The sequence below is a fragment of the Somniosus microcephalus genome, unplaced genomic scaffold (genome assembly GCF_052327205.1).
Source record: "Somniosus microcephalus isolate GS21.2 unplaced genomic scaffold, FLI_Smic_1.0 unresolved_chr4, whole genome shotgun sequence".
Classification (NCBI taxonomy): domain Eukaryota; kingdom Metazoa; phylum Chordata; class Chondrichthyes; order Squaliformes; family Somniosidae; genus Somniosus; species Somniosus microcephalus.
Window position 1 is genome coordinate 50434790 of NW_028225182.1, and position 12114 is coordinate 50446903.

Genomic DNA, 12114 nt, shown 5'->3' on the forward strand with positions numbered 1-12114 from the left:
ATTCCACCATGGGAGGCTGTGCAGGCAAGATCAGGGCTTCACACTGCCAGGGCTATTCCACCATGGGAGGCTGTGCAGGCAAGATCAGGGCTTCACACTGTACTTAGAGGCCGTCCTCTCTCTTGCAGGGCAAGCTGGCGCACAACCGGAGACAGCAGCGCCAGACCGGGGGAGGCCGTCCTGACATTAAGCATCTCAGCGACCTAGAGCTGCGAGTGGAGCAGATCATGGCAGGCCGGCTGATTGGCCCCGTCGCGACTAGAGATGCCGACCCTGTTCTGGGCACCAATGGTAAGGTCCTCACCTTTTGGACCTCTCTCTTTCCACCCGCGCCTCACGTCAGCATCCTTTGCCACTATCGAACCAATGCAGTGCATAGCAGCACTGATGCCTCCCTCGCTGCCGTCATGTCCTCACTCTAAAGCAACTCTTATGCCTCCCTGCTTTCAGATGGTGACTCGCCAGGTGAGGAGGCAGCCCCTCAAGCTGGCACTGTGTCGGACTCAGACCTAGAGGAGGAGGAAGAGGAAGCTGCCCCATCAGGGACACCCTCGGCCGAGGCAGCCCATGGCCATGCTGGGGACGCGTCTTCCCTGGAGGGGAGCAGGGGGCAAGTGTCGGAGGAGAGTGATGCTCCGGGGACCAGCGGGCTGCAGCAACGCGGGAGAGGTGGGGAAGCTCGGCGGCCTTCTCCCCGGAGGTTGAGTGTGGCCTCCAGTCCTGCTACAGTGAGCGCAGAGGAGGTGCGGCTCCTAGCAGAAATGGGCGCCCAGGCTGAGCGCAGGCACACTGAGCTCATGGCTGCAGTGGCAATGATGCCTGACTCCATAGAGTCACTGGCAAGGAGTGTGCAGGAATTCGGGGCAGCACAGGCCAGGAGTCTGCAGGACTTCGCGGTAGCACAGATGGCCTCCAGCCAAGTGCTCAGTCGTGCCGTGCATTCACTGGCTGGTGTCATCCAGACACAGACCAGGGCCACACGGGCACTAACTGCTGCCGCACTCGCTGGCTCGGCCAGGCATCGCCGGGGCACTCGCCGCGCCGCAGCAGCCCAGCAGTCTGTGCTTCAGCAGATTGCTGCGCATGCTGCAGTGCTGGCCCGTGCGAGTGCCAGTGAATCAGCCGACCAGGGAGTGCCTGTGCTCTGTCAGGTTGGCAGCATTCCTACAGCCAACACTGTCACTCCTCCACTGCAGCTGCCACCATCCGTAGGACAGACTGCTGCCGCCCAAGCTGAGTTGGAGCAGTCCGCAGCCGGGCCCTCCAGGCCCAGAGCTGGTCCAGGCCGACCCCCAAGGGCATCTGCTGTCTCACCAACTAACCCTCAGCAGCCTTCTCCCAGCCTTGCTGCAGCCACTGGGGTCCCATTGAGGAGGAGCTGCAGGGCGGGTAGGGGCCATGCCCGGAAGCGAGACGGATCATCCTCGCAGGTGAAAAAGTAGAAGGTCTGGCCAATTTTGTTGCTTTTTATAAACAGGCCGAGACTGTTGTATTTCTTTTTTATAAACAGGCCGAGACTGTTGTATTTCTTTTTTATAAACAGGCCGAGACTGTTGTATTTCTTTTTTATATATAAAGGCCGAGACTGGTGTGTTTTTGTTTGGGGGGTTTCTCTGAATTAGTTTGTCATGCGGGAAGGGCACAGAGTTATAAGAGTAAAACATTTTCTTTAATCGCACTGTGCGTGTTTGCTTTTGGCAGTATTGGTTGCCTTGATCGGCTGAGGGCTTGCGGAGCGGCTACATTCATCTTCCTTCATTGGCACAAGCCATTCCCTGAGAGGGGGCCTAGAACCGAGTTGCATTAAGCCGCAGACGGACGGCCCTTGCACTTTCTGCCTCCCTCCCATCCTGGGCCTCCTCCTCCTCCTCCTCCTCTGGTGGTCCTCCAATGTCTGCTGGCAGTGGCTGAGTCCTGCGGATAGCCAGGTTGTGCAGCATGCAGCACACGACAACGAAATGGAAGACTCGCTCAGGCGAGTACTGTAGGGCTCCCCCGAAACAATCCAGACAGCGGAACCGTTGCTTGAGCATGCCGATTGTGTGCTCAATGATGTTCCTGGTTGCTTGATGGCTGTCATTGTATCGTTGTTCTGCAGGGGTGCTGGGCGCACGGAGCGGGGTCATCAGCCAGGTGCACAAAGGATAGCCTTTGTCCCCGAGAAGCCATCCTCGTGGGTGAGGCTGGGCCTGGAAAAGGTCTGCCACAGAAGTCTGGCACAGGATGAAGGCATCGTGGCTGCTGCCTGGAAAGCGGTCATTGACAACTAGTATGAGCTGCCTGTGGTCACACACCAACTGCACGTTGAGCGAATGGTAGCCCTTCTGGTTGCGGTAATCCTCGGCATTCTGGAGAGGTGCCTGCAAAGCCACATGCGTGCAGTCAATGGCGTCCTGCACCATTGGGAAGTTCGCTAATGTTGCAAATCCCATTGCACGCTCTTGCTGCTTGTCGAGGGTCATGGGGAAGGAGATGAACTGACGTCTCCTTCTGAATAGGGCATTGGTCACCTGGCGGATGCAGCAATGTACCGCGAACTGGGAGATGTTGGAAATGTCCCCAGTAGCGGATTGGAATGAGCCGGTGGCATCGAAGTTGAGAGCCACCGTCACCTTCACTGCCACCGACAGAGACGTCCTGCTCCTCGGCTGTGGCTGCAGATCTCTCTGAAGCAGGTGGCAGATCTCTGTGACCACCTCCCTTCTGAATCGCAGCCTCCGAACACACTGCTCCTCAGACATGTTCAGATATGAGAACTGCTGGCGTTATACCCTGGGTGGGTAAGGCCTCCTGTGCCGACGCCTGTTGGCCCTTCTCCGTCTGGCCATGACTGGCAGTCTCTCACGGCGTCTCTGAGCCCTTTGAACGCAATGCAGTAAGCCAACGTTTGCATCCATTGCAGCCCCCATTAGATGTATCGAATTAATGCTATGGCACTGAAAGTTAATTACAAGTGCAAAGCTCTGGCCTGAAGCCAGAAGTACCTGAGCGAGTGTTGATTCAAACCAGAAAGCTCTCTCCCTTTGTCTCTCTCCAAATATCAGTGTCTCACAAAGAAGGAGTGGAGCAAAATGGCTGACATTTATACTGCAATAGGAGTCCCCTTTAATTAGTGCCCCCCGCGCCCCGCAGCGACTGGGAACCGTTCCCCTTTACCAGTCGCCGGGGGCGCCAGACGCACAATAGGCCGGCACCACTGAATTTCCGGTTCGGGGCGCACAAAGGGTGTTGCACCATGAAATGACGTCAGGATCTGCGCGCGCAGCTGAGCGCGCGCAAAGGTTTTGCGCCGCTGCTAAATCGTTACTGAATTTCGCGAGAGGCACAGATCGCGCCGCGACCGGTCGCTAGCCGCTTAGCGCCCCACTTCTCGCCCTCTTAAGGCGCTAGCGGCTGGCGCAACCAACTGAATTTCTAGGCCTAAGTTCTTTAACGGACTGGGCGAATTTAGACAGTAAAGGTAGTAAAAAAGTCAAATGAGGTTGCATACATAGGGGCAGTGAACATGAAAGCAATGTTGAACTGATACAAGACTGATACTGTTGGAGTATAGCGTGCAGTTCTGGGCACCAACCTGTTTTTTAAAGTCACGTGAGAAATTTTTGAACTCGATTGACTTGTTGTTTTTCAGTTTGTTAGAATACAGTTGGTTCGTTATTCTGACAGAGACGTTGATGCTGGCTTCAACAGTATCTGTAGAACATCAGAATACAGTTTCATTAATCATTCATCAGGCAAGATCTTACCTCAGTGAGTTGTTGAAATGTACTGGCTGATAAGGTAGTGGAAACAGATTCAACAGTAACTTTGAGATTTGAATATATACTTGAAAAGTAAAAATTTGCAGGGTTAGTGAGGAAAGAGTAGGGGAGTGGGATTCATTGGATAGCTCTTTCAAAGAGCCGGCACAGGCATGATGGGCCAAAGGAACTCCTTCTGTGCAGTATGATTCTATGACAAGTTAGTAGAAGCGTAGGAGGTAGAATGTAATACTGAAATAGATGCAAGGTGTTAGTTAGAAGTCAAGGACAGAAGCCTGTCGATAAAGAAGATTGGAGATAACTTGCCAAAGACATACCTCAGAGGTGGAACCAGAGCACCACAGCAAAAGGCAGAAGTGCTTCAAGCCAGCAGTCAAACTGCCAGCCGATAATAGAGTTTCTTAGAAGCTTTTAAAATCAGTTTTTACTGATTTCCAAATTAGGGATCACAGTGAAACTGGTGTAAACTTTTCCTACATTTCTTAAGGTGTGGTATATGTGCCTTTAAGAGCCCCTGTGTACTGTAATGCCGGTAGTGGCCACTCGGGCTATATAAGCCTGTATAGTGTCTTGTATCTTTTAGTTCACCTCCAGACTTTGTTCAGTAAACACCTGTTAAACCAGCTCCTGCATTCCGTGTCTCCATTAACACACGGATACAACAGTGGCGACGAATTGGAAACGGACTTACCTGCAATTCGGCAGCACCTCAAGGAGATCGATTCCTCAGACGAAGGTCGAAGAAAAAAAAAAGAAAAAACTCTGGTTTCACCAGCTAGCCGGACTGGTGGCAGGTACTGCAATAATCCTTCCTGGGCGGCGGGCTGGGGCTCGATCGGCTGGCTCTGCAGCGGGGCCGAGCAGCGAAGGCGGAGGCAAACGGAGACGGAGGGTGGAGCACTCGGAAGACGGCCAGCGCTGCAAAGCAGGTCGGCGTTCGGACCAAGCAGAGGGAGGGAAAAGTCCCAGAGAGTCCGGCGGGAACGAGTCTCCAATTATTAAAAATATCTGTATAAATAAAAACCGCGGAGAACAGCGTTGTCAGCAGCGGCGGGAAAGCGCGGGAGGCACCATTTTTTCTCGGCAGGGAAGAAAGGAAAGCGCGGGAGGCGCCCTTTTTTTTCAGGATGCCTAAGACTGGCAATATTACTGCTTTCGATAGTGATGTAGAGGATTGGACCACATATGTGGAAAGAGTGGAGGTATATTGCACAGCGAATGAAATAGAGGATGATAAAAAGGCATCGGTACTTCTAAATCTAATGGGCGCAAGGACATACGGGCTGTTACGAAACTTAATCACTCCAGCCAAACCGATGGACAAGAATTTTAAAGAGATTGTTGATACCCTACAGGAGCACTTAAACCCAACACCGCTGCTGATAGCGGAATGATTCAAATTCTTCAGGAGGAATCAGCACAAGAATGAAAGTAACGCTGATTACCTCACCGAATTAAGAAAGATGTCAAAGCACTGCCAATTCGGGGCAGGACTGGCAGATTCTCTTCGAGACAAATTCGTCTGCGGTCTCCTAAGTGAAGGAACACAGAAAAGGCTACTTTCTGAGAAAGATTTAACACTGGACAAGGCTTTCAGTATGGCTGTATCATACGAAGCAGCAGCAAGAGGAGCCGCAGAGATACAGCAAAAGCCACAGGACTTTGGCACCCATGAAATGACACAGGGTTTCGAGAGATGTTATCGCTGCGGCAGATCCACCCATGACCAGAGGGACTGCTGGTTGAAGGACAAAGCATGCAGGCAATGCGGAAAGATGGGACACATTGCACGTGTATGCCGATCTGCAAACAAAGAATCCACTGACAGAAAAAAAATCAATAAGGAAAAGTACAGAAAGGTACAAATAATGACGGACAGCAGCTCCGAAGACCAGAAGAGCGATAGCGACTCTGGAAATAAGAGACTAAGCTGTCTCAAATTACATAAAGTAATTGCCAAAGAAGATTACCAGACCATTTGGGTTACCGTCACGATAGCGGGGTCCCCAGTTAAAATGGAGCTAGATACAGGATCAGCTCTGACCGTCATAAGTCGACGGGATTACGAGCGGCTATTTCCGCATATACCTTTGAAAGACACATCCATTATCTTGAAAACATATACGGGGCAGAAAGTATATCCCAGAGGGAAAATAAGGGTGCCTGTTGTATACAACGGCAAGGAAATACAGAAGTTGTATTTATACGTTCTGCAAGATGGTGGTCCACCGCTGTTGGGACGTGAATGGATCAGGAAGATACATTTAGACTTGCACTCCATTCAGGCACTGACGGTGACCAGTAAGAAAAAAAATGATGATGACGTCATACCTGAACGATTAAAAGACATCTTAGCCAACGCCAAAGACGTGTTTCAACAGGAACTAGGAATCTTGAAAGGCGTCACCGCCTCAATAAAAGTGGAAGATGCAGCAATTCCCAAGTTTTTTAAGGCAAGGCCGGTGCCATACGCAATTCGTCCAGCAGTCGAGGCAGAGCTGGAGAATTTGGAAAAGGCAGGCGTGTTATCCAAGATAGATTGGAGCGAGTGGGCAGCACCCATCGTCCCGGTCATGAAGAAAACGCTGAATAATGATAAAGCTGAAGAACAGAGAAAAATTCGCATCTGTGGGGACTTCAATGTGACTGTAAACCCGGTCCTTCAGACGGTACAGTATCCTCTTCCGAGGATAGAAGATATTTTCGCCTCACTATCCGGAGGGAAACGTTTCACCAAAATTGACTTGGCACAGGCATATCTACAGATGGAGGTTGAGGAGGCCTCTAAAAAGTATCTCACGATAAACACACACAAAGGCCTGTACCAGTACAATCGACTGGTTTTCGGAGTAGCATCAGCTCCAGCTATCTGGCAAAGAGCTATGGAGCAAGTCCTGCAAGGGATTCCGGGGACTTAATGCTACCTAGACGACATCCTTGTAACAGGAGAAAACGACAACGAGCACCTTGCCAATTTGGAGCAGGTGCTCACTAGGCTGAGAGAACGGGGCCTACGAGCAAATCGCCCCAAGTGCGAACTTTTCCAGAAACAAATATCATATTGTGGCCACATAATTAACGAAGAAGGGTTGCATAAGTCACCTGATAAAATTGAAGTGGTCATAAAAGCCCCAGCACCTGAAAATGTCTCACAATTAAGGTCGTTCCTGGGATTGATAAATTACTATCATAAATTTTTACCAAACTTGTCAACTGTTCTGCACCCTCTTAACGAACTGCTGCAAATGGGAGTAAATTGGAAATGGAGCGAAGACTGTAAACGTGCCTTCCATAAATGCAAAGGCTTGATCACGTCCAAGGAAGTTTTGGCTCATTACAACCCATCACTGCCAATCAGACTGGCGTGCGATGCATCCCCTTACGGCGTAGGAGCGGTATTATCGCATAGATTCCCTGATGGCTCGGAGCGGCCGATAGCTTTTGCGTCATGCTCATTGAAATCAGCTGAGCGTAACTATGCCCAGATCGACAGGGAAGCACTCAGCCTGGTATGGGGAGTGAAGAAATTCAACCATTACCTACACGGACAAAAATTTTCCTTGTTGACTGACCATCAACCCCTCGTCTCCATATTCAACCCTAAAAAGGGCGTTCCCATTATGACAGCGCAAAGGCTACAGAGGTGGTCCCTTTTCCTAGGGGCACACCAATATGACATAGAATACAAAGGATCAAAACAGCATGGAAATGCTGACGGTTTATCGCGTCTACCGTTGCCAACAGTAGAAGAGGCACCTACAGTGGACCCAGTGGAGATGTTCCACTCAACCATAGTGGAATGTCTACCAGTAACTGTTGTATCCGTGTGTTAATGGAGACACGGAATGCAGGAGCTGGTTTAACAGGTGTTTACTGAACAAAGTCTGGAGGTGAACTAACAGATACAAGACACTATACAGGCTTATATAGCCCGAGTGGCCACTACCGGTGTTAAGTCTGTGAGTTGTTCAAGCAATTAATACTCAGACTTAATCAGTAACAATAAAACAGGTCTTTACTGGTTGGAGGTAGGGACTACACTGAATACAAGATTACTGCACAGTGCTTATATACCGGTGTTGTAGTGTCCGTGTGTAGATAAAGACACTGAAGACAGGAGTTGGTTCATAGGTATTTACTAAGCAAGTCTGGGGGGGGGCTCTAAAGGATATAAACAATACACAGGCTTATATAGCCCAAGTGGCAATTACCGGCATTACGCACACCTGGGGTTCTTAAAGGCACATACACCACAATTGCTCTTAAAAGGCACATACACCACAATTCCTCCCCTTCTAGCTAACTAGTACATCATATTTTAAGTAATTATTAATTACATGTTATATGCAAAATAATATACATTGCTGTATTAATTAATTATAAGTTAGTCTCTCAGGAGGCTTCCTGACTCGGTCCGGATAACGCCTCGGGGGTGTAGTAGTTTCTGGTGGTGTAGTAGGTTCTTCTGGCAAGGCTGATTCGGCTTGAAGGCCAGTGTCGGGTTCATCGGGTTCCAGTATCACCGGATCGGAGGTAGATATGGGTATCTCTACTTCATCGTTAGATGTATAGCGTGGTGGTGTAGGTTGTCCCTTTTCGGATGACTTGATGATTTGGTCCGCATGGCGCCTTATTATGCTTTCTCCGATGTCCACGGTATACATCAGTGGTCCTAGTCGTGTGCAGATAGTTCCAGGCTGCCATTTCTCGGTACGGTAGTCCCGGGCCAAAACCGGTTGGCCTATCTGGAAGGCCCTAGTTGGCCTTTCATTCATGCCCTGAAACTGCCGGTTCTCCACGTCCCTTCGGATGTTGGGCTTGACCAAATCCAGCCGGCATCTTAGGTTTCTATTGTAGAACATCATGGCGGGAGTTTGGTTTGTAACCATATGTGTGGCATTCCTATAGGCAAATAAGAAGTTATCCACCTTGTGCTGAAGTTTTATGTCTTCATTACCCATGGCCTTTATGGCCTTCTTAAAGGTCTGGACAAACCTTTCAGCCAATCCATTGGTGGCGGGATGGTATGGGGCGGACGTGTAGTGCTTTACCCCATTGTTCTTTAAGAACTTTCTGAATTCTTCGGACACAAATTGCGGTCCATTATCAGAACATATCTGTTCTGGCAGCCCATTCCTGGCAAATATGGTCCTTAATACTGTGATGGTTTTTTCCGTGGTGGTGGAGGACATCTTTATTACCTCCGGCCACTTGGAGTGTGCATCAACTGCGATTAAGAACATTGAGTCCATAAATGGACCAGCAAAGTCGATGTGCACCCTTTGCCAGGGAGATGAGGGCCACTCCCATGGATGTAGAGGGGCCTGTGGCGGAGCATTTTGGACCTTCTGGCATCCTAGGCAGCTCTTGGTCATGTCTTCGATGTCTCCATCGATACCTGGCCACCATACAAACGCCCTAGCTAGGTTCTTCATTTTCACTCCACCCAGATGCCCCTCGTGAAGCTCCTTTAGCACTTTATCCTGGAGTTTGGGTGGAATCACCACTCTGGATCCACACATCAAGGTTCCTCGGCACACTGACAGCTGTTCTCTTCTTTGTGAGAATGCTGGCAACAGTGGTTCGCCATGTGCTGGCCATCCCTTCATTGTTAAATCGTAGACCCGTGAGAGAGTCGGGTCATTTCTCGTCTCCCTTTCAATGGCAGAATTTGTCACCGGTAGACATGCCACTATGGTAGAGTGGAATATCTCTACTGGGTCTACTGTAGGTGCCTCTTCTATCGTTGGCAACGGCAGACGCGATAACCCGTCAGCATTCCCATGCTGTTTTGACCCTTTGTATTCAATGTTGTATTGGTGTGCCCCTAGAAAAAGGGACCACCTCTGTAGTCTTTGTGCCGTCATAATGGGGACACCTTTCTTAGGGTTGAATATGGAGATGAGGGGTTGATGGTCAGTCAGCAAGGTAAATTTTTGTCCGTGTAGGTAATGGTTGAATTTCTTCACTCCCCATACCAGGCTGAGTGCTTCCCTGTCTATTTGGGAATAGTTACGCTCAGCTGAGTTCAATGAGCGTGACGCAAAAGCTATCGGCCGTTCCGAGCCATCAGGGAATCTATGGGACAATACCGCTCCTATGCCGTAAGGGGATGCATCGCACGCCAGTCTGATTGGTAGTGATGGGTTGTAATGAGCCAAAACTTTCTCGGATGTGATTAAGTCTTTACATTTATGGAAGGCACGTTTACAGTCTTCGTTCCATTTCCAAATCACTCCTGTGTGTAGAAGATCATTAAGAGGGTGTAGAATAGTCGATAAGTTCGGTAAAAATTTATGATAGTAATTTATTAATCCCAGGAATGACCTCAATTGTGAAACATTTTCAGGTGCTGGGGCTTTTATAACTGCTTCAATTTTTTCAGGTGACTTATGCAACCCTTCCTTATTAATTATGTGGCCACAATATGATATCTGATTTTGGAAAAATTCGCACTTGGGGCGATTTGCTCGTAGGCCCCGTTCTTTCAGCCTAGTGAGCACCTGCTCCAAATTGGCAAGGTGCTCGTTGTCGTTTTCTCCTGTTATAAGGATGTCGTCTAGGTAACACTGAGTCCCCGGAATCCCTTGCAGGACTTGCTCCATAGCTCTTTGCCAGATAGCTGGAGCTGATGCTACTCCAAAAACCAGTCGATTGTACTGGTACAGGCCTTTGTGTGTGTTTATTGTGAGATACTTTTTAGAGGTCTCCTCAACCTCCATCTGTAGATATGCCTGTGCCAAGTCAATTTTTGTGAAACGTTTTCCTCCGGATAGTGAAGCGAAAATATCTTCTATCCTTGGAAGAGGATACTGTACCGTGTGAAGGACCGGGTTTACAGTCACCTTGAAGTCCCCACAGATGCGAATTTTTCTCTGTTCCTCAAAGTTATTTTTCAATGCTTTTTTCATGACTGGAACGATGGGTGTTGCCCATTCGCTCCAATCTATTTTGGATAATACGCCTGCCTTTTCCAAATTCTCCAGCTCTGCCTCGACTGCCGGACGTATTGCGTATGGCAACCGGTCTTGCCTTAAAAATTTTTGGAATTGCTGCATCCTTCACTTTTATTGAGGCGGTGATGCCTTTCAAGGTTCCTAGTTTCTCTTGAAACACTTCTTTGGCGTTGGCCAAGATGTCTTTTAATCGTTCAGGTATGATGTCATCATTGTTTTTTTCCTTACTGGTCACTGTCAGTGCCTGAATGGAGTGCCAGTCTAAACGTATCTTCCTTATCCATTCACGTCCCAACAACGGTGGACCACCATCTTGTAGAATGTATAAATACAACTTTTGTATTTCTTTGCCGTTGTATACCACAGGCACCTTTATTTTTCCTTTGGGGTATACTTTCTGCCCCGTATATGTTTTTAAGATAATGGATGTGTCTTTTAGAGGTATATGCGAAAGTAGCCTCTCGTAATCTCATCGATTTATTACGGTTAGAGCTGATCCTGTATCTAGCTCCATTTTAACTGGGGACCCTGCTATTATGAGGGTAACCCAAATGGTCTGGTAATCTTTATTGGCAATTACATTATGTAATTTGAGAGAGCTTAGTCTCTTGTTCCCGGAGTCGCTATCGCTCTTCTGGTCTTTGGAGCTACTGTCCGTCATCATTTGTACCTTTCTGTGCTTTTCCTTATTGATTCTTTTCCCGTTAGTGGATTTTTTATTTTCAGATCGGCATACACGTGGAATGTGTCCCATCTTTCCGCATCGCCTGCATGCTTTTTCTTTGAACCAGCAATCCCTCTGGTCATGGTTGGATCTGCCGCAGCGATAACATCTCTCGAAACCCCGTGTCATTTCATGGGTGCCAAAGTCCTGTGGCCTTTGCTGTATCTTTGCCGCTCCTATTGCACTGAAAGCCTTGTCCAGTGTTAAATCTTTTCCAGAAGATACCTTTTTTTGTGTTTCTACACTTAGGGGATCGCAGATGAATTTGTCTTGCAAAGAATCTGCCAGTCCTGCCTCGAATTGGCAGTGTAGGGTATCAACAATCTCCTCAAAATTCTTGTCCATCGGTTCGGCTGGAGTGATTAAGTTGCGTAACAGCTTGTATGTTTCTGCGCCCATTAGATCCAGAAGCACTGAAGCTTTTTTTTCATCTTCTATTCCATTTGCGGTGCAAAACACCTCCACTCTTTCTACATATGTGGTCCAATCCTCTATCTTATCAAAAACATCAATATTGCCAAAGTTAGGCTCTGTTTCGTTATCAAAAGCATCAATATTGCCAGAGTTAGGCATTTCAAAAAAGATATGGCGCTTCCCGCGCGCTTTTTTTCTCTGTAGCAACGATATGGCGCTTCCTGCGCTTTCCCGCCGCTGCTACCGATAACAACGCTGT

The 12114-nt window shown here is 48.7% G+C and overlaps 1 protein-coding gene across 1 annotated transcript in view; it reads right to left on the reverse strand.

Moving 5' to 3' along the window:
- LOC147091072 (mucin-17-like) overlaps positions 1 to 12114 on the reverse strand; it is an 80132-nt gene that overhangs the window by 27795 nt on the left and 40223 nt on the right. Inside the window, exon 3 of the mRNA XM_085977157.1 lies at positions 3575 to 3693. Coding sequence (XP_085833283.1) covers positions 3575 to 3693 — 119 coding nt within the window. The remainder of the gene's footprint in view (positions 1 to 3574; positions 3694 to 12114) is intronic.